This window comes from Microchirus variegatus, assembly GCF_963457635.1.
Source record: "Microchirus variegatus genome assembly, chromosome: 16".
NCBI lineage: Eukaryota > Metazoa > Chordata > Actinopteri > Pleuronectiformes > Soleidae > Microchirus > Microchirus variegatus.
In genome coordinates, this window is record NC_139817.1 from 4,200,147 (window position 1) to 4,227,858 (window position 27,712).

At 40.5% G+C, this 27,712-nt stretch overlaps 2 protein-coding genes across 2 annotated transcripts in view; both read left to right on the forward strand.

The window, feature by feature from the left end:
* The window catches only part of wars2 (tryptophanyl tRNA synthetase 2, mitochondrial), a gene marked incomplete at both ends in the record, with an annotated part of 17,575 nt that extends 10,759 nt beyond the window's left edge, over positions 1-6,816 (forward strand). The window contains 3 exons of the mRNA XM_083902867.1: positions 1,420-1,505; positions 3,231-3,349; positions 6,368-6,816. Of these exons, the coding sequence (XP_083758993.1) occupies positions 1,420-1,505; positions 3,231-3,349; positions 6,368-6,816 (654 nt within the window). The remainder of the gene's footprint in view (positions 1-1,419; positions 1,506-3,230; positions 3,350-6,367) is intronic.
* A 5,967-nt stretch (positions 6,817-12,783) lies between these two features.
* Positions 12,784-27,712, forward strand: part of tbx15 (T-box transcription factor 15) — a 39,255-nt gene continuing 24,326 nt past the window's right edge. Inside the window, exons 1-3 of the mRNA XM_083903046.1 lie at positions 12,784-13,270; positions 18,220-18,430; positions 21,441-21,542. Of these exons, the coding sequence (XP_083759172.1) occupies positions 13,084-13,270; positions 18,220-18,430; positions 21,441-21,542 (500 nt within the window). The 5' untranslated portion in view covers positions 12,784-13,083. The remainder of the gene's footprint in view (positions 13,271-18,219; positions 18,431-21,440; positions 21,543-27,712) is intronic.

Below are 27,712 nucleotides of genomic sequence, written 5' to 3' on the forward strand. Positions count from 1 at the left end.
AATTTCAATAATCTCATTCATAATCTTGGTAATAATCTTATTAATAATCTCAATAATAATTTCAATAATCTCAGTAATAATTCTCACATTATTTTTTATAGAATGTATGTGTGTATTTATAACAGTATAATGCTAACCAGTATTTTTTAACTAAATAACGTGAAAAATGTGTTTTGAAAACATTTCCTGACAAATTCTCTACATAAATATGCACTAATAACTTCATTTATTTGCATTATTATGTTTTACAAGCAAGTATTTAAGTGTTAATTAACAGATTATTCACGCTAAACAGCAGAAGGTCACTACGGAGACCGTTTACGTCACTTTCACTTCCTTTAATAAGACGTTTAAAGGCAATAGTTGACCGTGATAGACTAATAATCTGTGTGATTCTCTTATCTGTGTCTTCTAAGACGTTCTCTGATTCCGTTTCTCTCGTGTTTTCGTGGATCGGGCTGTTGTTGCTGTTGCTGCTGCTGCTGCTGCTGCTCGTTATAGATGAAGTCATGGTTGTTTCTCCTCTCGGGCCGATTGAAAACACACAGACTTCTCGTGACAGAGTGGACTCGTCGTCCTCTTCCCCCCCCTCCTCCTCCTCCCTCCTCCCTCCTCATCCAAACTTACATTAATGCAGATCCAGAGCTTAATAATATTTTGAATCAACTGTGGTGAAATCAAATTGATCCCAGGCCTCACATCCTGTTAGTTGTTGCGGTCGGATCTGTTCTTTCTTTCTCTCTCTCTCTCGTCTTTACCATATTGTCAAGTCAAGATGAAAAGAGTTTAGCTCATAACTGAATACAATTAAGACGGTGGAGGGATAGCGGGGGGGGTGGGGGGGGGGGACATGATGTCCTTAAACAGTCCTGGACTGAAATAGTTTCCAAAAGCCAAATTTGTCATCAAACGGAGTGCAGTGTGAAGGAGAGGATGGTTCCTTTTATAGAGAATTGCTTATTTTGGGGGATTATTATTGAGACTATATGTTTATCAAAGGTCCGACCTCCTCACTCTCCCTCTCTCATGCTGCTTCAATCATCGCAAAACTGCGTCTGCGTTCGACTCCCGACTATAACGGCTACAAATTAACATCAGCCCTTCCTCGCCGTCCCTTATTCGAATTTCCGGGGCCGTTATTCTGCCTGGTTTTTAATCGCCTCCACCTGCCAGATTATCATCATTATTATTGTTGTTGTTGTTGTTGTTGTTTTTCCAGCCACAGGCGACACCTCCGCGTTCGCCGTGAACTCATGCGTACCTCGTTTGTCTGAGAGTCAATGAGTCGGAAAAGTGGAAACGGCTTCTTCCTGCTGGGGGGGTGGGGGGAAGAAAATGTGGATTAAACTCTTCTTCTTCTTCTTCTTCTTCTTCTTCTTCTTCTTCTTCTTCTTCTTCTTCTTCTTCTTCTTCCTGCAGATGAAGAGCAAACTGAAGAGCGGCGAGGGCAGCGTCGGTCTCTTCACGTATCCCGTCCTCCAGGCGGCCGATATTCTCCTCTACAAGTGAGATCACATTTTTTTTTTGGGTGTGTTTGTCTCTGTGGTTATGATGATGATGATGATGATGATGATGATGATGATGATGATGATGGATTCTGGCTAAAAAAAAAACATCACCATCAACTTAAAAGAATGTTTTTTAGGGGCTAAAATACTCGGGGTTTTTTATGCTAAGGTTTAAATTTGCGTAACTTTTAAACGGAAGAGGCCACTTAAAGTTTCAGAAGTGAATTCTACTGCTCAATTAAAAAAAAAAAACATATTGTCCCCACCCACCTGTGTGCTGCCACTGTATACACACAAGTGCTCCCTTCAAAAAAAAAACAAAACCCGATGCTTCGCCACTACGATGATGTCATAATTTCACGTCTCTTCGTCGATTAGCTACGCGGTTGTCGTGAGAATGTTTGGTTTTTTACGATCATTTCCCTCTGTCGCTCAGTCCTTCTTCATTAGTTGGGTTTCCGTTTAGCCCACCCCCTGTGCTGCCGCTGTATACACACAAGCGCTCCCCTTTTAGTGTTTTTTTCCCCCCTAAACGATGCTACGATGATGTCATAATCCCACGTCTCTCTTCGTCACTCAACTTCGTCGTTGTCGTCTTCTCTTGTCTGGAAAATGAAAAAACGTTAGCCCAAGAAATGCACAAAAAAAACACCCAAATATCGTGTTTAGTTTATCGCAAAGGTCTGTGTCTAGTTGCGTGAAATGCAGCCACACTTTCGACCACTTATGGCTCGCTCTCGTAGCTCTCGCGACACGTAGCTTTGTTGTTGTTTTTTCAAACGATGCTACGCTACGATGATGTCATAATTCCACGTCTCTCTTGTCGCCTAGCTACGACGTTGTCGTCTTCTCGCGTCTGGAGAATGTTTGGCTTACGAGAGCTTCCCTCAGTCGCCCTCAGCTTTCTTAATTAGTTGGGTTTCCGTTAGCCCAAGAAATACGCAAAAAAAACCTAAATATCGCAATAAAAAACAAATATCGTATAACAAATGTCTTATATATATATAAGACATTTTCACGCTCTCTTTTTTTTTCAGACGTGTTTGATATAAAAGTTTATTGCAAAAACTCTGCGTCTAATTGTGCGAAGTGCAGCGCTAGCTTCGTCTCACGACACATAGCTCTTGCATAGCTCTTCAAGTACCGAAAAAAACAATACTTGGTAGTACTGATGCAAATCGGTACAAAAAACTTACCGGCTTTCGGTACCCGACCCTAGCGTCGCCATCTCGAATATCGACGGAAACCACGTCACGATCTCGGCCTTCGGGAGCAAAGGTGGGAATTGAGGATTTAACCACGCCCCCTTTGTGGCGTAAATCACCAAAAAATACGTTTAAACACAGGTTTAAAAGAGCGAAAAAGAATCGTAGTAGTGCACTGAAGACTCTTGTGGCCAAAATGAGTATTACAACAACAAACCTGAGAGTATTTTTTTTGAGAAGCGGCTCCTCAACTATGTCAATATTGAGTTTTAAAGCTGGGGAATTGGCGCGGAATGAATCCTTCAGCTTTTTTCCGAGACGATTCACCAGTTATCTCTTCATCTGTTTCCGTTTGAAGCGTCAAACGGCAGAAACCCTAACGTCCTGTGAAACCGCAGCAGATAAAAAAAACCTCCTCTCGAACGCTCTATAAGAAATAATCTATGACTTCCTCCAGAGTGACACTGAAGAAAACCTCCAGCAGTGACGCCGCGTGTCTCCGATTCCTGTCTTTCAGGTCCACTCACGTCCCCGTCGGAGAAGATCAGGTCCAGCATCTGGAGCTGGCCCAGGACCTCGCTCGCATCTTCAACAACCGCTACGGCGACGTGTTCCCCGAGCCTCGCGCCCTGCTGAGTACGACTTCACAACACAGAAAACACATTTTACTAGACGCGCAATAACGGGGACGCTTTGTTTTTGTCCAACAAACCGTGAAATGACTCGGTTTTAATGATTTCTTTGTTAAACGGAGCAAAGAAAGCAGAAAATAATCACATTTAAGAAGATGAAGAATCAGAGAAACTTGTTTTAAGTAGTTTAAAAAAGACTCAAATTATCAAAATAGTTCATAATCCAGCATATTATCCATTATATATTATAAAAACATGACTTTTCCTTAGTTTTCTTTGGTTTCTGCAGCCGTTTTAATAAGATTTAAATACGTAAATATAGCATTTATAATAAATAATCACACTAATAGCTAATATTTGTATTTAATATAATAAAAAATACACTATATTTATAAATATAAATGATATAAATGCAGTTACAGTGTAGAAAATATGTATTTTGTCATAATAATGGACATATTAGTGGAGGTATTTTTTTTGTTATTGATGATTTAGCGACGCAAAAAAAAAACACAAAAAAAGGCAAACGGACTTCATTTAAAAATGAAAACAAAGAGAAAGTTTTTATTTTTGAAAACACTTTTAAAGAAGAAAGACAAAAGTCCCCATCTGGGTTTCAGCTGCACCAAAAACAACAGAATTGTCTTTTTTTTTTGCACACGTCTTTACGCAGAGTTTGTTTAGCGAGGACGTAGGTGACGTAGATCACACACACACACACACACACACACACATGGACGAGTGTCCACCTCCCGCTCTCATTCCTTCTCGTCGATGATGAGTTTCATTAAAGTCAGTCGTGTGTTTGCAGAGACGCTTTGATTAAACAAAGACACTCGTCCTCTTTTATCAGAATAACAACAGTGATAATGGAAGGGTGGTGGTGGTGGGGGGGGGGCTCTCAACATGTGTGTGTGTGTGTGTGTGATTTCTGTTATGAAAGAACGACGATGAGTTGTGTATGTTTGTGAGGACCAACAACAGCACAAACTATAGGAGGTGGGGACATTTTGGGAAAATGAAGACGGTAGGGAAAGTAGGGACGTTTTTTGGACAGTGGGGACATTAGGAAAGTGAGGACATTATGGGAAAGATGGGGACATATTTTTGGAAAGTGGGGACATTAGGAAAGTGGAGACATTTTGGAAAGCGAGGACATTTTGGGAAGCAAGGACATTGTGAGAAAGTGAGGACACTTTGAGAAAGTGAGGACATCTTGGCAAAGTGAGGACATTTTGGGAAAGTGAGGACATTTTGGGAAGCGAGGACATTGTGGGAAAGTGAGGACACTTTGAGAAAGTGAGGACATCTTGGGAAAGTGAGGACATTATGGGAAAGTGAGGACATTATGGGAAAGTGGGGACATTTTGGGAAAGTGGGGACATTTTTGGGTAAGTGGGGACATTTTGGAAAAGGTTGGACATTATTGAAAACTAGGACATTCTGGGAAAGGTGGGGACATTTTGGGAAAGTGGGGACATTATTGAAAGCTAGGGTATTTTGGGAAAGTGGGGACATTTTGGAAAAGGTTGGACATTTTGGGAAAGTGAGGACATTTTGGAAAAGGTTGGACATTATTGAAAACTAGGACATTTTGGGCAAACATTTTGGCAAAATTGGGACATTGTAGAAAGTGATGACATTATGAGAAAGTGAGGACATGATGAAAACTGAGGACATCTCAGGCAGTTGAGGACATTTGGAGAAAGTGAACTTTTAAAGGGCTTTTTTCCCAGGATTAAAACTCTCAATTAAGGTTCGTGTGTGTGTGTGTGTGTGATTTCTGTTATGAAAGAACGACGATGAGTTGTGTATGTTTGTGAGGACCAACAACAGCACAAACTATAGGAGGTGGGGACATTTTGGGAAAATGAAGACGGTAGGGAAAGTAGGGACGTTTTTTGGACAGTGGGGACATTAGGAAAGTGAGGACATTATGGGAAAGATGGGGACATATTTTTGGAAAGTGGGGACATTAGGAAAGTGGAGACATTTTGGAAAGCGAGGACATTTTGGGAAGCAAGGACATTGTGAGAAAGTGAGGACACTTTGAGAAAGTGAGGACATCTTGGCAAAGTGAGGACATTTTGGGAAAGTGAGGACATTTTGGGAAGCGAGGACATTGTGGGAAAGTGAGGACACTTTGAGAAAGTGAGGACATCTTGGGAAAGTGAGGACATTATGGGAAAGTGAGGACATTATGGGAAAGTGGGGACATTTTGGGAAAGTGGGGACATTTTTGGGTAAGTGGGGACATTTTGGAAAAGGTTGGACATTATTGAAAACTAGGACATTCTGGGAAAGGTGGGGACATTTTGGGAAAGTGGGGACATTATTGAAAGCTAGGGTATTTTGGGAAAGTGGGGACATTTTGGAAAAGGTTGGACATTTTGGGAAAGTGAGGACATTTTGGAAAAGGTTGGACATTATTGAAAACTAGGACATTTTGGGCAAACATTTTGGCAAAATTGGGACATTGTAGAAAGTGATGACATTATGAGAAAGTGAGGACATGATGAAAACTGAGGACATCTCAGGCAGTTGAGGACATTTGGAGAAAGTGAACTTTTAAAGGGCTTTTTTCCCAGGATTAAAACTCTCAATTAAGGTTCGGTCATATTAAAGGTTAAAGGTTAAGCCTTAATTTGTGATGGTTTTAGGGAACTCATGAGTGTCCTCACTAAGAATGCAGTTACGTGTGTTTGTGTGTGTGTGTGTGTGTGTGTGTGTGTGTGTGTGTGTGTGTGTGTTTGGCTCATCTTCACAGCTGCTCCTCCATCTTCCCTCTAAAGAAAAAAACCACACCAAAGATTTGTTTTTGTTTTGCCTTTTTTTTTTCTTCGTCGGCCTTTAACAAAGACGTCTCTGGGGAGACGAACATTATGTGACATGTGGGACGGATGTGGACGGCTGCTCGGGAGAAAGACAGATGGGATGTTGTTGATGAATAAAGGAAGGAGCGGCTCGTGCCGTCTTCTCCTCGCCTTCGCTTTTGACGCCTCTCTCCGTCTCGTTTCCTCAGGTTCCACGCGAAAGGTCAAATCCCTGCGCGACCCCCGCGCCAAAATGTCCAAGTCCGACCCGCAGGCGATGGCGACCATCGCCGTCACCGACTCCCCCGACGACATCGCCCTCAAGATCCGCCGCGCCGTCACGGACTTCACCTCCGAGGTCACCTTTGACCCGGAGGCGCGGCCCGGCGTCTCCAACCTGGTGACGATCCACGCCGCGGTGGCGGCGATCGGCGTGGACGAGGCGGTGGCGCAGGCGCGAGGCCTGGACACGGGCGCGTACAAGCGGCTCGTGGCCGAGGCGGTGATCCAGCGGCTGGCGCCCGTCAGGGAGGAGATCGGCAGGCTGAGGTCGGAGCGCGCTCACCTGGAGGCGGTGCTGGCTGGCGGGAACAGCAGGGCTCAGGAACTGGCCGCGCCGGTGCTCGGCGAGGTGCGACGGCGGGTGGGATTCTGCTGAGAGCCACACATAAAGACGCATTCATGCCCGCTCGGGCGCTTTTCCTGCTGCTGATATTAAACTTTTTTTTTTTTTATTCCCAGCGACTGTTTACATTTCCAGGATCGCGGGGGAGGAACGTTAGCGCGTTTATGTCTTTGAGAAGCAGCGTGTGGAAAAGGCACCGCTCACGTCCGGACTCACCGGTGGAGGAAATTTTAATATTCTTGCCCTTTTAGGTTTGTCCTCTGTTGACATGAATGAGGACAGTGTGTGTGTGTGTGTGTGTGCGTGCGGCGTTAGCGTCGATCTGAGCCACAACAACGAGACGTTTGTCTGCGTTTGAGTTAAAGCAACGCTACGCTCTCCTCTGTCTTCGCGCGTCTGTGAAGTGGGTGGAGACATTGTGTAACATGCGGGTGTGTCACGATCTCGATGTGAATCCAGTATCGATCGAAACGGCGTCGCAACTTCGAAGATTTAACCACGTTGTGGTTGTTGCACGACTACGACTTAGCTCCGCCTCCTCCTAGCTAACCAGAAAGAGTTAAAAGAGGCAAAAAAAAAACATGGAATGGAACATTATGGACGCCACCTGCTATGAAACGCCAAAGAAGAAGAAGAAGGAACTAGTACAAATTGACGCGTTTTTGCTCATTTACGTACGGTGCTAAATGATCGCCAAAATGGACGGCAAAAAACTCGAAATGGCCGACTTGCCGTCGAGTTGAGGCAATGGTTACGATTAACTTTTTTGTTCGTCTTGGGCTAGAGTGGCTTCCCACCAAGTTTCGGGAAATTCGGTGGAAACTCAAGTTTTGTCTTGGTTTCAACCTTAGGGGGCGCTATGATGATCCCTTGAGCATTTGTACACAATCATTTTCCCCGAGTTCTAGTCGGAAGTCTGAATTTTAGAGTTCAAAGTCATTTACGACGTTTGAACTGGAACGTTCCCTGAAGTCGGGATTTCCAACTCCGAGCCGATACTAAAATGCGACGTCGACAGATTTGCCGGCCACTGATTGGTCGGAGAGAGACGTCACTGGCTGAACAATGAAAGACTACGAAATCACTGATTTTTGACATTAACGTTAATTATGAATAAATTATTTATTTTTTTAGCGTAAACCTAAAATCAGGAAACACTTGGCCGAAAACCCCGAAAGCAATTATGATTATTATGAATTATGATGCTAATTATGTACCGTTGTTTGTTTTTTAAGATAATTTTGCTGTTATGGCTGGGACTGTGTGTACTAAAGTGGGTAAGTACACCAGTAAGAAACTGGAGAAAGAAGTGGGGAAAAATGTAAATAAAAACATGAAAAAAAAGTAATGGAAAATGAGATTAATGTATTAAAAATGTAAAAAACAATAATCTGTCGCTGCAGTTTAATCTGACGACGTGAAGCTCCTTTAACTTGACACGCAAAGGTAAGTTTACGTCGTATTTACTGAATAATTCTCCCTTTTTTGTGGCATTTTTTTCAGTTTTTGCTGCTTCTTCAAGATCCGACGTCGTGAAGAATCAAAGACTTGAATTCAGGTAAAGACGTTAACCTGAACTCTGACACTGAGGTGACGGTGATGGGATTATCGTTATCAGATTGTGTTCTATTGAGTGTAAAAAAACATAACACTTTATCTTCTTTAGCCCTTCACTTTTCCTCTTTTCCTAGTTTCACTTTCATCTTCCTCTCTCACTGCTCCACTCTTCATCCTCTGGGATTATGAACACACATAATCTGATTTACGATTTTAATCTGAATAAGTATATATTCAGATCACGTCACATTTATAATCTGATTATGACTGGACATCATTATTATTATCCTCTGCTGTGAAAACTCCGATAAAACATTATAATCTGATTATGATGACTACATGGTGACTAAAACAGATTAATTGATTCAGATTAAGATTACATGAGTTGCTCTTAAAGAACATATTCTGATTCGGACACATTTTCACATTATACATGAATGAATTAATGAATGTGTTTCGCTATATTGACAGATTACGCCACGTCTTAATCTGGTGTCTGCTTCTTTCAGAATATTATTAAAATACAGAGGGTTAAAACGATGATGCCAGGCAACTGAAATACGAAAGATGTATAAAATAAGCATGAGGTAAGTTGAATAAAAATGTGTTTTCAGTACGTGATTTAAAAGATCAGGACGTTCCAGAGCCAAAGTAGTCTGATAAAGATAATCTGCAATATGATACTCTGGATTATTAGCAGTCGCATACTGGTGGATTTTCTCTGTATCGGAATTTGGTTAAAACACCTCTTAAATCACACAAGTGTAAAAGTAAATAAAAAAGCAGCAGCAGCGTTTTTGCCGAGTCATGTTATGAGGCTGTTTATTAGTTGTTAAAGCCGGGCTTCTCATGACTCGGCGATAAATGCGTCGTTAGCGATAAATGCGTCGTTAGCGGCGAACGTGTAAAAACGACTGCGCCAAGATAAAAACTCATAGTCGTCGTATCAGTATCGACACCTGCTGGTTCACTGTTGTAATCGGTTTTAGCCTCGTTTTACGTCTGTTAATTTTGCCCCAAAATGGCCGCCGCGCACAGTGAACTCTACTTAAATCTCACCTTTATATATATATGTCGCCACCTTCTTTTTTCCGAGTTGGAAAATTCCGAGTTAATTAATTTGATTATTTAAAACCGTGTGTTTATTTTCAAAATGGCTGCCTTGCAAAAGGCACGTGATCTACTTCCTTTATGGTAAACTGTTGGCCAAAACAAAACTAGCCCTGGGAATAATCTATTCTATGGTATGGTTAATCTGGTCAATAATCTGATATTAACCAGATTAACCATACTATAGAATACTGTACTATAACAGTTCGTGTGAACATAGTTCATAGCACACACACACACACACACACACACACACACACACACACACACACACACACACACACACACACACACACACAGCAGTGATGTGGAGTCAGTGAGCCGTGTCACGCGCGCACACGGGAGTAAATAAAGTTTAATGGCGGGTGAAAAAAAAATAAAAAACTTTTATTATGAAAGACCGGAAACGATGTCACGTGGAAAAAAAAACAGACGCGGTCCACGAGGACACTGAAAAAACACACGAGCCGTTTTTACTCAGACTGAAGAGGAAACTATAAACCTGCAGCAATTTATGTTTATATAATATGTTTTAGGGTTTTACTCATGTTAACTTTTATTTTTTTTAAAGAACTAAAAGCAGAAAACAGCCACAAAAAAGGCTGTAGAAACTAGACACGGCCATAATGATAATAACAATAATATTAATAATAATAATAATAATAATAATAAACAGATTATATTTAATTCCTCACTGGTTTGTTTTAATTTCGTGCAATTATTGACATTATTATTTTATCAATTTATCTATAAAAATAATAATAAATGTAGAATATTTTAATCGTAACCAGTTGAAAATGTACAATTGAATTAAAATAACGCGTTTACTTTGCTTTTATTTAACGATCCGAAACAAAACAAAAAAACAGCTCCACATCATCGGATTAGATTAAATTATAGAGAATATAGATAGAATAAGTAATAAAAACAATTTATTATACATGTACATTTAAATTATTATTTTTTTTTTAAATATAGAATTTATTATTTTAAATTATGCACAGATTAAAATTTGGGTCACGTGAGTTTGTCATGTTTAAAAAGTGAGTGCACGTGCACAGAGTCTGGGAAACACTTGTCTGACTGCAGTGTGTGTGTGCGCGCGCGCGCGTGTGTGTGTGTCATCTTGCTCTGTGGGGTCATCAGAGGTCATCAGAGGTCAGACGTTTTCTTACTAATTGAATATAAACTGGTCGTTTCCGTCCCAACTGTCCACGCGACAATAAAAACAAACAAAAGGCGCGTGAGAAAACAAAAAATAAATAATTTAATTTTTTGTATATATTTATTTTAAATGTATTATATTTGTATTTTGGCTTTTTAATCATGTTCTTTTCTAACGTGTGTGTGCGTGTGTGCGTGTGTGCGTGTGTGCGCGTGTGTGTGTGTGTGTGTGTGTGTGTGTGTGTGTGTGTGTGTGAACTCGTTAAACACGAGCAGTAAAAAGTCAAAACCCACACACACACACACACACACACTGTTGACTTTGGCACAAGTGTACGCACAAAAACGTGAACATAGAAAGTAAACAACAACAAACAAATAACCATAAATAAATTCAAATAGATTAAATCGAACGCGCTGCTGTTTTTGTTTGTTTTTTGTTTCTCAGTCTCGTCTTGTTCTCGCGCTTATAACGAGATTTTAATATCAACGAAGCTTCGCAGTCAAACTAAAGTGAAATAAAACGAATTCTGCGCCACTTTTAAAATAAATATTACGTTTTTATTGAACACTTGTTGCACATGTTGATGAGAACTAGTTAAAAATAATCGCAATGTAATACATTAATAACGTTAATAAACATCTAAAGTGGCAACTTGGCTCCATTGTTCACGTATAGTTTTGTTATTTTACATTTTAATTTTGTATATTTTCGATATTTTAATCGGTGTTGGAACGAGTGCATTTCAAGGATCGATAACTCTAATCTAATGTGAAGTCTGACAGTCATAAATCATGTTTTTATTTCATTTAAACACATGTTTATTTGTTTGTCTCTTAATTTTATACTCATTAAATTCAGTTGCGCGCGCTTTAATATTTATTAATATTTATTAATATTTCACGTTGACCTCTAAGAAAAACCTCAGGTTGATTTAAGGCCTTTTTTGTTCTCCCTGCGCACGTGCAGAGAGAACGAGAGAGCTCGCGCTCAAATTATCCTTTATATTCCCCCCCCCAAAAAAAACATCAGAAATATTCATTTATTTTTCTTATTTAGAAACAATAAACTCCATTAATCCTCGGCCTCGCGCCAGTCACGCGCGCAGACTCGGAGTCACTGAGTGAGTTTTTAAAAACCAAATAAAAACAAACAAAAAATAAATAATAAATCATGTTCGTGAAAATCCAAAACACTTTCCTCTGCTGACCTGTCCACAATAATTCAACTTAAAATATATTAGAAATAATAGAATTGTGATTAAATCCATTTAATAAATAAAAATATTAACACAAAAACACAACAACGTAACATTAAAAGACGTCAAATAATAATAATTGTCTAATTTAAATAACAGTTTAAAGTATAATTCACATTGTCCAGATCATAATCTGTCATTTAAAGGTTATTCTGTGCCTTTTATGTATTTTAAAAAAGTGATCTTAATATCATATTCGTCATAATCTAGATTGGATTGAAGCCTTTAGATTAAATAACGGATTAACAGTCATTTATTGCGAGTGTTAAAAAATCATTACGTGCCTCTCTGTTGTCCACGCAGAACCCGCTGATCTCACTGTGACCGTGTCACCACCTCACGCGCTGATCCGCTCCGTGATGAGGTCAGTCCACCTGTCCACGTGTCCCCCATGTGTCCACCTGTCCGTGTGTCCTCCTGTCCATGGACACAATCATCGAGCTCTAATCTGACTTTTTTTTTTACCCCCACTCACTCAAAGGTAATCAGTGTGTGCGCGTGCGTGAGTGTGTGTGTGAAGGCCTCGTGACGTCACTCAGACTCTTTAAAGTTTTTGTTTTTTTATTAAATAAAAAGATGACTTTTTATTTTTCCTCCACAGTCAACATCGTGAAGTCTCTGCAGAGGGGAAAAAAAAAAAAAAAAAAAAAAACTGGTCACAAAAAGTGCGTGTCGCTCATTGGACGCCGGGGCCTCCGTGTCCAAATCCGTGTCCTCGCCTCTGATTGGACGCCGCGGCTTTGACGGACAGCGCGCGCAATAGCAGCAGCAGCAGCGGCAGCAGCGGCGGCGGCGCCGCCCACTGAGCGCGAGAGGAAAGGAGGTGGGAGAAAGAAAGAAAGAAAGGAAGAAAAAAAACAAAAAAAACTCTCCTCCAGAAGTGAGTATCAATCAGAGACAAAGTTAGAGAGACAGAAAGAGGACAAGGAAGACGCGGAGAGGACGGACGCACGCACCACAGCCGAGTCTGGACGCGCGTGGCACCGGGGATGGCACAACGGTCTTTGACGCAGCGTTTTTAGTCTCACTTTGGATTAACTTTTACGCGTTTGAAACTCCTTTTTTTCCCTCCTCCTCTTCCTCTTTAAGAAGACTTTGTTTGGACTTTGCTGCACACGGGAGTGAGCGCGCGAGTGCGTGAGTGAGTGAGTGGGGTTTTTCCTCGCCGCGTCCTCCCGTGCCGGGTGGGGGATTTTAGTGCGCGTGAGAAATGAGTGAGAGGAGGCGATCTGCCGCAGCCCTGAGCTCGAGAGCCCACGCGTTTTCCGTGGAAGCCCTGATCGGCTCCAACAAGAAGAGGAAGCTGCGGGGCTGGGAGGACAAGGAGCTGGAGCTGTCCATGGAGAGCCTCGGCGCGGACGGAGAGGACGCGGCGCACTGCCTGGACATGGACCCGGGTCAGTCCGTGCACGCAACACGCACGCAACACATACGCAACAGAAAAACACGTTTTTAAAAATAATAATAATAATTTTAAAAAAAAGGCTCCAGTTTAGTTGGGGTGTCTCCATGTCTCACATTCAAAAATAACTTTATTTAAACTCTCGCTGTTGTGACGCGTTAGAATTTAGGGGAAAATTTAGCGAAATTTTTGCATCAAAACACACAGAAAATGACTGAAGGTCTCGCGCAGCATATGGTGAAGTGATTATACGAGTGTGTTTGTGTGTGTGTGTGTGTGTGTGTGTGTTTGTGTCACGGCGTTTGGACTCCACACTCGTGGATTATGAGTGAAAGATAATTCCATTTATAGTTGTTGTGTTGTGTTGTTGTTGTTGTTTGTAAATCTGGCTGCAGGCCGGAAGTCAGGCCTCTGCTGCTTCAACTGTGTTCAACTGACCGAAATTATAATCCACATTTATATTTATTAATATTTAAGTTTTACATTTTATTTTAATGACACAATAATAAAAAAAAAGCCCACACACAGGATTAGCTTGTGTTTATGTGAGGAAATAATCTGAAATAACAGCAAACAAAACCATTCAAATGCACGTGCGCATCACGCGTAAAATCCACTATTTTCATTATGTGTCTAAAAAATGTAGTAAATAGAAATAATCTGAGGAATAAATAAATAAAATCCAAATAATGACATCAGATTAAAAACACAAGCACGACTGTTTGTACTGGATGAAAAATAATCTGGAATATACACAGTAAATTAAATGAAATTACATTTTTGTTGTTGCTCATAATTTTGAATCTTACATGAAATAATTTGACCTCCTTTACATGAAGTTTTATTATATGAATTATTGTCATTTTTCTAAAAAAGCAAACAAACTCACGTGCGTCAAAATGCGTTTAAATGATGCACAAATGTTTAACTGTGTCGTTAATTAGGTCACTTTTGGATTTAAGTATAAATGCAATTAAATGAATCAAATTAAAGTGTTTAAAAGTTTAATTTAAAAATTAAAATACAAGTTACGCTCTGCTTTAACTGCAGGTTAAAAAAAAAAATACAGTATAGTCGTTTATAAACTGTGGCTAATCCAGACCAAAAATCATATATAATCCAAAGGATTAGACGTTTTTGCGTTAATTGATATTTAGTGGGAAAAAATGGAACATGTTTGTGTCCAAAATCTAAAATAAATCTGCTTTGAATTATTGGAAACATTTAATTAAATTGGACATTAGGGAAGGATAATGATAGGACAGGGAATTGTGACGTCACTCAATCTTTTTTTTGTGGAACATTTTGGAGAAGATTCACAGATTAAGCAGCAGCAGCAGCAGCAGCAGCAGCAGCAGCAGCAGCAGCAGCCACAGGCCGACTCTTAGCCTCAAACTCCTCCGTGACGCTGCGTCTTTACGCGCGGCTACTCCCTGGAGTCAAACCAGCAACACCGCTGCTGCTGCTGCTGCTGCTGCTGCTGCTGCTGATGGAGAAGAAGAAGTCAGAGTAAATCAGCGGCAGTGAGGGCGATGATGACTTGGAGGAGGGACATTTTTGTATGATCGTGGATTTCCATGTGAAGCTGTGTCTGTGTCTGTGGTTTGAGGCGGAAGCAGGAACTCCTGACTCCTCTGTGTTGACAACAGGAAACAACTCAGATGTTGTCTGATGATGATAATCCGTGAGAATAATTCTGATTATTCTGACGCGTTGAGGACAGATTATTATATTCCCCCCCCCTTCACTCCAGGCCAGACCTGAAGCCATTTGCTGCTCATAGAAGTCGTTTATTAGCTTCCATGGAAGAGGACTGTGGAGCGGTCACGAGCTGTGACGCATGCGCGAGGAAGAAGAAGAAAAAAATAATAATCTCAATAACATAACACACAATTTATTTAACAACTCCAACTCCAGCTTAAAACTTCCAGGTTTGGCTCAAACTTGCCCATTTACAAGGTGACACATTTCACCTTTTACGCACAAATTACGCACGGAACAAATTCACCATAAACACCTTGTTTTTTTTTTGTTTTTTTTTAACTTCCTGGTGCGGATTAAAAAAAAAAAAAAAAAAATCCCACTCTTCCACTTCCTCCAAGTGTCTCTTTAAAAAGTGATCTCTCACTTAAAAGACACGCGTGTTTATTTATAAATGTACACAGTGTGAGTGTGTGAGTGAAGGTTTTACGTGCCGCGGTGCGTGCCATCAGCGTGGAAACAGGTGCACACACACACACACGCAAACACGCGCGCGCACACACACGCTGCGTGGATTGTGTTACTCAGTGATTTCACGCTTGGCAAACGTTTGCCGCATCAGTAATCTGCTGAACCTTCACTTTTTTTTAAAAAAGAACAGTCACAACCGTCAAAAGTCTAAATATAAAACACAAATTATCTGTGTAATCCACAGCAGCAGATTATTGTACTGCTCAAACTCTATTGTGACCTCATTTTTTAATCCAAATTCATACAACAAAATGGGTTTAAAATGATATAAATAATCTGTTGAGTATTTCTGTCCTGCAGATTATTTCCTCAATGGTTCTTGTGGAACATACAGACTATCTATACCTATATCTTGTAGATTATATATTAATCTGTAAATCAAAACATGTTTATTTACTTTTACCTTCAAAATTATACAGTAAATCTCCACAAAACTGCAGTAAATGTCCTCATTACTTCAGTAAACGCTCTATTTCCTGTATAATCTGTGTGTGTGTGTGTGTGTGTGTGTGTGTGTGTGTGTGTGTGTGTGTGTGTGTGTGTGTGTGTGTGTGTGTGTGTGTGTGTGTGTGTGTGTGTGTGTGTGTGTGTGTGTGTGTGTGTGTGTGTGTGTGTGTGTGTGTGTGTGTGTGTGTGTGAGTGTGAGTTCCTGCTGAGTCGGCACATTTTTTTTTTTGGATGTCGGTTTGAATTCACTCAGTTTTAAGAGGAAAGTTTTTAATCAGTGACTTTTTATCATTTCATCATTTTGTGTGTGTGTGTGTGTGTTTTAGCGCTGTTGTGTATCTTTGTGAGGACCAAAACAAACCACACTGCGAGCGCGAGGTCTGTTCCCACACAACTTTAAAGGTCTTTTTCAGGACCTTAAAGACGTAAGGTCAAAGGTCAAGGTGTAAGGGACTTAAAGTTGTGATGGTTAAGGGAACGGGAAAGGGGTTTTAAACTCTCTATGAGGACCATGTAAGTCCTAGTGGAGACCAAAACCTGGTCCTAATGTGTCCTAAAATCTGATTATGGCACATTAGTGGAAGTGTAGGCGCCCTGGCGTGTCCTGACAAGAATAGCTGCACAAACCTGTGTGTGTGTGTGTGTGTGTTTGAAATGAGTATTATTTGTATTTGTAAGCACACACACACACTGATGTCCTCAGCAGATAAGCAGTGTCTACGTGTGTGTTTTTAGTCAGTTTTCAGATTATAAAAGTATTTTTTTTATAATTTTTATTCAGCTTTAAGAAACTCCTAAAATAAAAACATTTACAGTTTTCCTGTTTCAGTAAAAAATAAATACTGCGTTATATTTGACGTACTTTTATAATAAAATTTATAAAATTATACGTTTAATTTAAAGTAAATAATCCTGCATTAGATACTGTTAGTGTATCGTTTTTTATAGTTAATACTGTAACTTTAAGTTTTTTCAGTGTTGTATCTTTATGTATAAATACTGCGTTTAACACCTTTTTAAGCGTAATTTCGCAGTAAAAGACAGAAAAATCATCACATTTAAGTCTTTATTGAAAGGGTTTTGAGTGGAGCTTATTCACAAATGTCTAAAACTGTAAAATAAGTTTCATATATTATAATATAATACAACATAAGAGTGTATTAATTTGATGAGACGGATAAACGTCCATTTACTACAATAAAATATAAATATCTTGTCTTATCGTCTCTTTGCTTTATATCTGGATATAAAACACAAAGTTTGAAATCCAAGAACCTGGTGATGGATCTTCACATTTAAACCAAACTGTTTTTTTTAATTATTATTATTATTATTATTATTATTATTATTATTATTATTATTATTATTATTATTATTCTTTTATGATTTTATTTTGAAATCCCTTCACACATAAGATGAAATTCAAGACTATTATTGTGAAACGCAACAAACGTGCTTCTAATAAAAATGTGTGTACATTTAAAAAATGTGGAAGCGTTAAAAAAGGACAACAAATAAAAAATATAGAAGCTATAAAAGCTAAAATATATATATATATATATAGATTAAAGGTGCAGTATGTGTATTTTACACCCCAACCAACTAAACACTCATGGGCTGCGCAAAAACGCAAATAATCACACTTTACATCACAACAAGTCAATATATGTGTCTTGCGTGTGTTAAATTGTGCTTTTTTGGGCGATTAAAAGTCTTTTTTATCGAGTTAATTTAGTTAAAAAGTTGGTTTAATGTGTAGTTTATGACAGAACTGTGTCATTGAACAGTTTCTGAGGTGAATTTGATGAAGAAAATCGATTTTTTTCCTCCAGATTAAATCTCTTTTTGTAATGGTTTTCGAGGCTGTTATAGTCCACATTAATCTGGTTCTGTGAGGATTCACACTGATGGAAACCAGTCGTGTGTAGATCTGGATCAGACATCCTGACAGTGTTGATGTGTGTGTGTGACTGGTCAGTCTGGGAGAAAAAAAACCTCTCATTTATCCTTCACGCGTGGCTCGATGTGAAATTCTTTAATCGTCTCCACGCTGCGTTTCAAAGACTCTACGCAGCATTTAATCTGCTTTTGACATCAGACCAGGACGAGCCGAGCCAAACTGGGCCAGACGGCAGGTGATTCTGGAGTCACTGCAGACTTGAGGCGCGCGCGCTGAGCCAACTTTCCTGCGTAAAAAAAACCTGCGCATATTAATCCCACTGTTCCACCTCCTCATCATCTTCTTCCTCCTCATTCTCTCCTCAGACTCGGAGGCGAGTCCCGGCTCGGACGGAGAGGGTCTCGCGGAGAGGACGTCGTGCTCCTTCGGCTCGTCGCCCGCTGACCTCGCGCCGGGGCCCTGCGACGCGTCACCCCCGGCCTCCATGGAGGAGATCCAGATGGAGCTGCAGTGCGCGGACCTGTGGAAGCGCTTCCACGACATCGGCACGGAGATGATCATCACCAAGGCGGGCAGGTAGAGGACGCACGCACGCGCACACACAACAATACACACACAGCAGCTCTGACAGGCTGTGGACAGTCGAATCCAACCGTGCGTAAAAGGCGATTTGCGTAAAAATGTGTTTTCGTCTGGTTCCTTATTGCGTAATATGTTACGTTTTTGAAAATCACTTATGGGGTGACACACTGGACACACACTCTCTTTCCCTCGCTCGCACGCGCACTCCGAGCTGCAGAATTGGAAGGTTTAAGCCTCAGCTGAAGGCTGCACAGTCACTCCAAACTCCAAACTTGTGCGTAAAAGATCATTTAAGAAATAAGTTATGAGGTGACATTGTGACACTTCACTCTCTCTCTCACACACACACACACACACACACACACACACACACACACACACACACACACACACACACACACACACACACACACACACACACACGCGCGCGCGCACACTGAGCTACTGAAAGTGAAAGGTTCACGCGCAGCTCCGAGGCTGCACAGTCACCGCTCAGCTCCACTTGTGCGTAAAAATGCCATCTTGTCCGCATGATGATTTCCTTTCCTTGTTACGCAATAAGTTACGTTTTTTTAAGTCACTCACTCACTCACTCACTCACTCACCCACGTGTAAATTTACGTGCGCAGACGAACAAAAACACACGAGTGAATCATCCTTTAAATCAACGCAATTAAGTTACGCACGAAATGTGCGTAAAAGGCCATTTACGAAGAAGAAGAAAACAACTATGGTTCATTTTTGAAAATATCTTATGAGGTGAGAATGTGACACACACACACACACACACACACACACACACTGAGCTGGCAGCTCTGACGTAGACTTATGGCGCAGACAGTCATCAAACTCCAACTGTGCGTAAAAAGGCGATTTGCGAAGAAAAGGATTATTTCTTGAGTTATTTGGCGCGAGCAGCTTGGTTCCGTGCTGTGTTAAGAGTTTATGTTTTTTTTTGTTTTGTTTTTTTAAATAAACGTCTTACACACACACACACACACACACACACGCATGGTGTTAATGTGTAGCACGTGCACAGGCCGCTGCTGCGTTCACGGACCTAAATGACGCTGCAGGTTTTTTTTTTACTTATGTTGCAGTAAAAAAAAAAATGACCCTGAAATCTGACTCTAATTAACACACACACACACACTCTCGTGCGCAGGGTTTGACCTGTGGATGCATTCAAGGACCCTTTTTCCTCCCGCGTTTCCTCTCTTTTCTTTTCCTCATCAGTAGAAATCGCTGACCTCAGATTTTCTTGTCTAAAGGAACTCATTTATTATCACTCAGGGTCTTTTTTTTTTCCTTTCTTTTTTTTCATTGCTGAGATGAGATCATTCTGTAAAAACAGCTGTTTGCTCGTAAATATTCAAATCAGCCAGAGTTTTTTCATGTGGGTTTTTTTTCTCCACATTTTCTCTCGTTGTATTCTACTTAAATGTGTACTATACAGTAGAATATACCATGCACATAGTATATATATATAATATTAGTAATATATGTGACAGTAAAAATGACCTGTATTCAGTTTTACATGAAAAATAAACACAAAAACACCAATTATTCTGATTATTTTTCATTTATTTATCAATTTTTAAAGCAAAAAAAAACACAGAAAATTTTAATAAAATGGTTTGTGCAATAATTTAATTTCTAACATACATTAAAATACCATTGAGTGTCGTTTTATTGGCTGTATTTGAATAAAAAGTGATTATTGTTTATGTCAGAATTGCAGCGGCTCAGTTTTATCAATGTGAGACCAAATAAAAGTCAGAATTTCGTAATAAAAGGCCTTTATTCGATTTTTTTTAAATTATATTTTGTGAGTGAGTGAGTGACAGCGCGCGCAGACCTGTGTCCGCGTGGATTTTTCACGGCCTCTTCGTAATAAGCTCATAAATAAATCCAGAGAAAAACGCGCTCTCTGTTCTCATTAGAGCTGCGCGGATTTACGAGCTCCAAATGAAAAAGGAGGAAAAAAATGTGCAGCGTTTGAAGTAAAACACGCACACACACACACACACACACACACACACTGAACTGGGGGAGCTAAAATAAAAATATGTTGCATATTAAAAAAATATATAAAATAATTTTTTTTGGACTTTCACACAAACCCGCAATGTATTTTAACATTATTTAACAATATAAGGAGAATAAATCCGATTATTTTTGCACTGTAAAGGTCAGAGGTCACTAAAATATGGAAACTATCAAGAGGAAAAAAATATATATTATTTAAATGTTGGGAAAAATTATGTTTAAGAAAGTTATAAAATCTTTTGAAATGATTCAAATTAGTGCATTTTTATTTATTTCGTTATTTATTTAATCAATTTTAAAGCAGTTTTTTTTTCATATTTGACCTCTATAATATTGTATATAATGAGTTTATACCCCAAAGAAAAATGTCCTATAATATATAAACGCATGAAGAAAAAATATTGATGCCATATTTGGTCCGTGTTTGTTTGTCTTAAAACGTTATTTTTCTTTGCGTTTTTAGATTTATTTATATGTATAAGTATGTTTATATTTTGATTTTTATGGAGTCGGGCAGTCACGTTTAGACCATAGATGCTTTTTTTTCCCTCGGAGAACAAAGACGACAAAATAACAAACAGAAACCTAATAAATGCCAACGTTTTTAATGGAGCGTTGTAAGTGAAAGCAGGACGGGCTTTTATTTATTTATCTATCTATTCTATTTATCTGTTTGTTATCTTACATTCAGACTTATATTGGTGTCGCCACCATTTTTGTTCAAATAATCCCGTCTTTGTTCCTGGAAATTGTTGTTGTGTCCCCCCCCCCCCCCCCCCCCGCACAGACTGCGGTGAACGTCGTGAACTTAATTACAATAATCCCTCGCTCGGTTTGAGTCGATGCGTCAAGTTTCGATTCCGTCGTCGCCCGCAGCTGCAGAGAAGAAATGTTTCTGTGAATCCTCGTCGTGTAAATGTGGATTTTCTTATCTGTTTCCTCTCTCGTTTACCAGGAGGATGTTTCCTGCCATGCGGGTAAAGATCGCAGGACTGGACCCTCATCAGCAGTATTACATCGCCATGGACATCGTACCCGTGGACAACAAGAGATACAGGTATACTGGAGTCCTCTCACGCGACGACCTTCCAGTTACAAGCCCAGATCCTCTCCACTTAGCCACGACGGGGCTGCCGGATATCGTAAACTAGTATATCGGGCATTTTTAGGGCGTAAAAAGTGACAGAAATCGTCTTCTGTACTCGTGCATTTCGTATCCAACTAATGTCAACGAGTCGGCAATTTTAACAAAATTTTTTTTTTTTTTTTTAAGGACGAAGGATGAGGGCGGAGTCTGTTTTTAGCGGTCGTGGCTAGTTTGGCGACACGTCCGTCGCGTTTCTAGCGATATCGCTTGCATTTCTCGTCCAAATGCCGCCAAATTTGGCGCCGCACACACTGGTGTCCTTCGTAAGTCAACTGCCAAGTTTCGGTAATTTCGCACCACGGTTGCCATGGCAACTGGCATACAGATCAAAGGAAGGATGAGGGCGGAGTGTCTCAATAAGAGGTGGCTCGTTTGGCGATACGTCTGTCGCATTTAGAACAATATCTCTTGCATTTCTCGTCCAATTGTCGCCAAATTTGGCACGGCACACACTGGTGGTCTTAGTAACTCAACTGCCAAGTTTTGGTCATTTCGCACCATGGTTGCCATGGCAACTGGCATACAGATCAAAAGAAGGTGAGGGCAGAGGTGGCTCGTTTGGCGACACATCTGTCGCATTTCTAACGATATCTCTTGCATTTCTTGTCCAAAAACGGCTAAATTTGGTGCCGCACACCGCGGCGTCCTCGGTAACCTAACCCCCAAATTTCAAGCCTGTCAAGCGAACTCTTCACAGTTTGGTACCATGGTTGCCGCGGTAACCCGCACGCAGGTCAAAGGAAGGTGACGGTGCCTCGTTTTAGTGACATATCCGTCACTTTTCGACCAACATCTCTGGCCTCTCTCGTCCAAACGGCGCCAACGTCGGCGCTGCGCACCCTGGTGCCCGCATCGCGCCACCTGCCGAGTCTGACGCCCGTCAATCAAACCGTGCGACAGCTACACGACGGAACAGACGGTGAAGTTCCTCGAAGTGATAGAGATGTTCGCTTCTTTCCATTTTTGACTCCCCCGTTCCAAATGCTAAGTGTTTCCCGTCACTGCTGTCAGGCCAGAATGATTTCATTCTTCGGGGTTTCAGTGGAGAATTTAATGGTTTAAAAACTGTTTCACATTCTTCTTCTTTTTTTTTTTTAAAAAAAGCCACAACAAGAATTAAGCTGCGGCAGAATTGTTGAGGAATTGTCGTGAGCGAAGCGACGGAGAGGAGAACGTACAGATGCCTGAACCTCTGCTCTGAAAATAGCTGCGTCCACCCTTCAGAGGTCGTTTTTTTTTTTTTTTTAATAAATGCACAGCTGTGCACAATAAGCGCATGCACAGTCATATCCGCGTGTGTGCAGATGCATGAGCTGCGGCTTTGACAACACAACGTTTTCCCTGGACGATCCTCAAACGTCAGTGCGAGCTAGCGCGCAAAAAAAAAGCAAGTTTCTGACCTAGTTGGATTGTTTCTGGTCTTCATGCCATTCCTCATGTCTCAGGATCTGGAGCGAACAAAGGCGCCGGTGCCCCAACCCCCTTTTTTTTTTTTTTTTTTTTACTTCTCAGAGAGTTATTTTCTCTCTCGGCAAATCCACCGGAGGCAGTTCCTCCCATCATTTGCATCCACGGACTGAAGCGAAAGTGATTAAAGTGTGCATGTGCTGGAGGAACGCTTGCGCGCATGATGGATCTCTCTGGATATGCAATAAGACTCGATAACCCCGGCCAACGGTCCCGGTCCCTGAAGTCGGAGCCAGAGAAGGGAAGATTGAAATGTATTCATCATCCTGAACCAGCGGAGCCAGAGGCCGCTCGCCCGCCCGCAAATAGGATAACGCTCAGCGTTCAGGTCTAATGACGGAAATGAAGGAGGGAGGTGGAGATGGAAAGAAAACGTGTGATGTGTTTTATACCTGCTGCTGCTGCTGCTGCAGCGTGGGTGAGCGTCCGTGTTTTATGTCGTATACGTTGACGTTTACGCGTAAATTCAGTCGTTTGTTGACGCTGATGCAGATACAGGCTGTTGTGTATCAGTATAATCCAGCGGTTTGAAAGGCGACTGCTATTTTTTGATAGTTTGGGATAAATGAGCTTCAGCTCAAAACCCCGATGAAGTGACCGAGCCTCTCAGTCTTTTTTTCTCAAAGTCACGGTGACATGGTGACCGTCGTGTAGTTACCCGTAAATTCTGTCGTTTGTCGTCAATGATGCCGATTGCGGCTGTTGTGAATAAGTATAATCCAGCAGTTTGAAAGACGACTCAGCTGTGTTTTGATAGTTTGGGATCACGAGCTTCAGCTCAAACCCAGATGAAGTGACCGAGCCTCTCTGTCTTTTTTATCTCAAAGTCCCGGGAACAAGACGCGGCAATTGATAATCTGACACGGTGACCATGTAGTCGTGTAGTTACCCGTAAATTATGTCGTTTGTCGTCGCCACTGTCGTGTTTTTGTTGACACCGATGCCGATTCAGGCCGTTGTGTATCATTTAATCCAGCAGTTTGAAAGACGACTGCTGTGTTCTGTAATCACAGAGGAACTATAGTTGGATAGTTGGGGATCACGAGCTTCAGCTCAATCCCCGATCAAGTGACTGAGCCTCTCTGTCTTTTTTCTCAAAGTCACGACACAGCAATTGATAATCTGACACGGTGACCATCGTGTAGTTACCCGTAAATTATGTCGTTTGTCGTCGTTGTCGACGCTGATGCAGATTCAGGCTGTTGTGTATCAGTATAATCCAGCAGTTTGAAAGATGACGCTGCTGTGTTTTGATAGTGGGGATGGGTAAATGAGCTTCAGCTCCAAACCCCGATCAAGTGACCGAGCCTCTCTGTCTTTTTTCTCAAAATCTCGGACTACACGATGGCCGCCATGTCAGATTATCAATCGCAGTAGCACAGATTATTGCCGTGTTGCTCACGACGCTACGCGAGATCAAGTAGTCGTATTGAGTCCTTGGATACTTTACACTTAGGGATTTTACCTTGGATGACATCAATTTCAAGGACCCTTTTTTAAGGACTTTCTAGGACCAATTCCGGCGAAATTACCCTAATTAACCACATGATTGCGCAAATGCGTCGTCTTCCGAGATACGTTCACCGCTAAAGGGTTAAAATATCAATACAGAGTCAGTTTTTGCGACCAACGGATTCTTGTGACTTTGAGTTCTTTTCCCACCGTCCAGAGCCGAAATTGAAGACACGCTTCACTTTCTGCCTGAGAAGAAGAGATTAATAAAAACCCAAAGTGACTCGGGGACAAAGTGTGCACCGGATTATCGCCGCCAGGACTTCTGCGAACATCGCGCAGGATCGCTGTTCTTTTTAAAGCTCTCGTTAAAGTAAAAAAAATAAAAAAAAGGGATTTTCTTGCCGTCCCACAGACGCTGGAAACGACTCGCTTCCCTCGGGGCTCCGCGCCTCCTCTTTAGGGAACGTCTCATTGGCACCGCACTCGTTAAATCTTTATATATTGCTGCTTCTTTTCATGTGGACGCTCGCTCCGGAGCTCAAACCGCTCCTCATTCTTCCAGTCGAACGTGCATCGGAGCGCGGAGTTCACGTCCAGTTGAAGGATTTGTCTCTTTTTAAATCGACTTTTGCGGCCAAAGGCGGAGGAACACACACACACACGCGCGTGGATGTGTAAAACACACGGAGGAGGCTTCACGCGTCACTGTGCGTGACGTAATCCCCACACGCGAGGCTTAATCTGACCTTAAATCTGCACTTTTACATGAAAAGTCAAATGTTTAACTTATTTGGCAATGATCAAAATACCCTTCAGTTTAATTAATACATAAAATTATACACACACATTGCCGTAATCCCATGGATTAAGTGAGGAAAAAAACACAACGACAATTTAAGAATCACTCTGGTTAAATTCGACCTCACTTCACATCACTGTTTATGATCTAATCCCACACGCGAGACTTAATCTGACTTCAATTCTGCATCGTTAAACATAGATATAATCCTAAATCAAAACTAATCTGACACTGATCACTTTTATAGTCGATGTGGAAACTTCAGTTTAATCTGTATAAGATTATGCACATATTTTGACATAATCTTATGGATTACTTGAGTTGTTTTGAAAAGAAAAAAAAACGTAAATTTAAGAGGAACACACACACACGTGTGAATGCATAAAACACATATACGCACTTTACACATCGCTGTTTATGACCTAATCCCACACACGAGGCTTAATCTGACTTTAATAATGCATTTTAAAATTAAAAGTCAAATGTTTAACTTATTAGACAATGATCAAAATACCCTTTAGTTTAATGAATACATAAGATTATACACACATATTGCCATAATCCCATGGATTAAACATTAACCTGATCAAAATGTATCTAGCAATGACTACATTTATAGTAGATGAGAAGTGTTAAAACACACGTCCTGATATAATCTCATGGATTAACTGAGTTGTTTAGAAATTCAATGTTCTTTTAAATCGAGAGTTTTTCAGCGACACAAAAGGCTACAATTTGAATTTAAATCAAAAACAGAGAACAGATTTGTACCATTTTTCACCCACAGGGCACAGACACACACACACACACACACACACAGACACACACACACACACACACACACACACACACACACACACACACACACACACACACACACACACACACACATGTTCCCTTTTTCAAATGTTTTATGTGTGTGTTTGTAATTTTACCTCATGAATTAGTTTTTTTATTCAGGCAAATAAAGAGTCAGGATGTGATTATTGTCAGGACGATATCAAATAAAAACAGAATTGTACCAGTAAATTGTACAATTGTGTTTTTATTTTATATCGTCCTGACAATAATTGCACTTTGCATCATTTATGCGATAAAAATGTGCATTTTTAACATTTGTACCCTTTTAGGTAGACGTCGGGACTTTTATTTTGAAATGTGTGCACACTCTGGTGACTTTACAAAACTGAAAAGATTCTAAATGTCCAATAATAAAGTAATAAAACCCTTAAAATTTAAATACAAAATCAGTAACAAATGTCTTCATTCAGACGAATCTGATAATCAAATTTAGAAATGACACAATAAAATATTGTCCACGCCTGGTTTTCATCAGCAAAGAAACAAAAAAAAAAACCTCTGTGATACAATTTCAAAGTGAAAATCAGTGAAATCTGATCATAATCTGATGTTAAACTAGCCCAGGTTTAATCTGTCACCAGAATATAATTCAATAAATAATCATTTTTAAACGTAACCATCACTCGTGTGGATTATAACTATCATTATTATTATTATTATTATTCGTGACCTATGGTAATAATTACTGAATGAAACGTGATTTTAATCTGGAGTTATCTCTGAATCCATGTCACCTAATCTTAGCTCGGACCCTGATCTCGTCTGGTCCTCATGAGTATAAATAGAAGACACCTGGTCCCTCGCACAGAGAAATGTAATATACTATAATATAATATAATAAAATATAATATGAGACACACACACACACAGAGAGAGAGAGAGAGAAGACGCCCCGAGGCATCGTTTTATTTTTAAAGGACGCTCGTTTTATGGAAACATCTTTTTCTCATTGGATTATCTCTGTGAGGACATCTGGACACACACACACACACATTTGTTTTCACGTCTTAGTAAGGACACGTCATGAGACATAATGTATTACCTTAATCATCACAGCTAAGAACTTAACCTTAACCCTTAACTTAACCCTTAAACCAGGTTAAAAAAGCCCTTTAAAGATGCTCACAAAGCAACAAATACGGACTCGTTTTTATGTCCTAGTGGGGACACATCATCCATGTGATGCATTCTCCAGGTCCTTAACCATCACAAATAACCCTTAACATAAACCAACCCTATGTCCTCACAAGGTCAAAATGACCTCATGTAGACAGGTTTGTACGTGTTTTTGGACCTCACAGAGATATAAATATGAGTACACACACGCAAACTCGTCTTCATATCTTAGTGAGGACACGCCGTTGACGTAATGTATTTCCTGGACCCCTTACTTTAACCTGAACCCGTAACCTAACCCTAAAATCAGGTCCAAATCTTAAAAAATGCAATTTAAAGATGTGAGGACATAGGCTTTTGGTCCTCACAAAGCAACAAATAC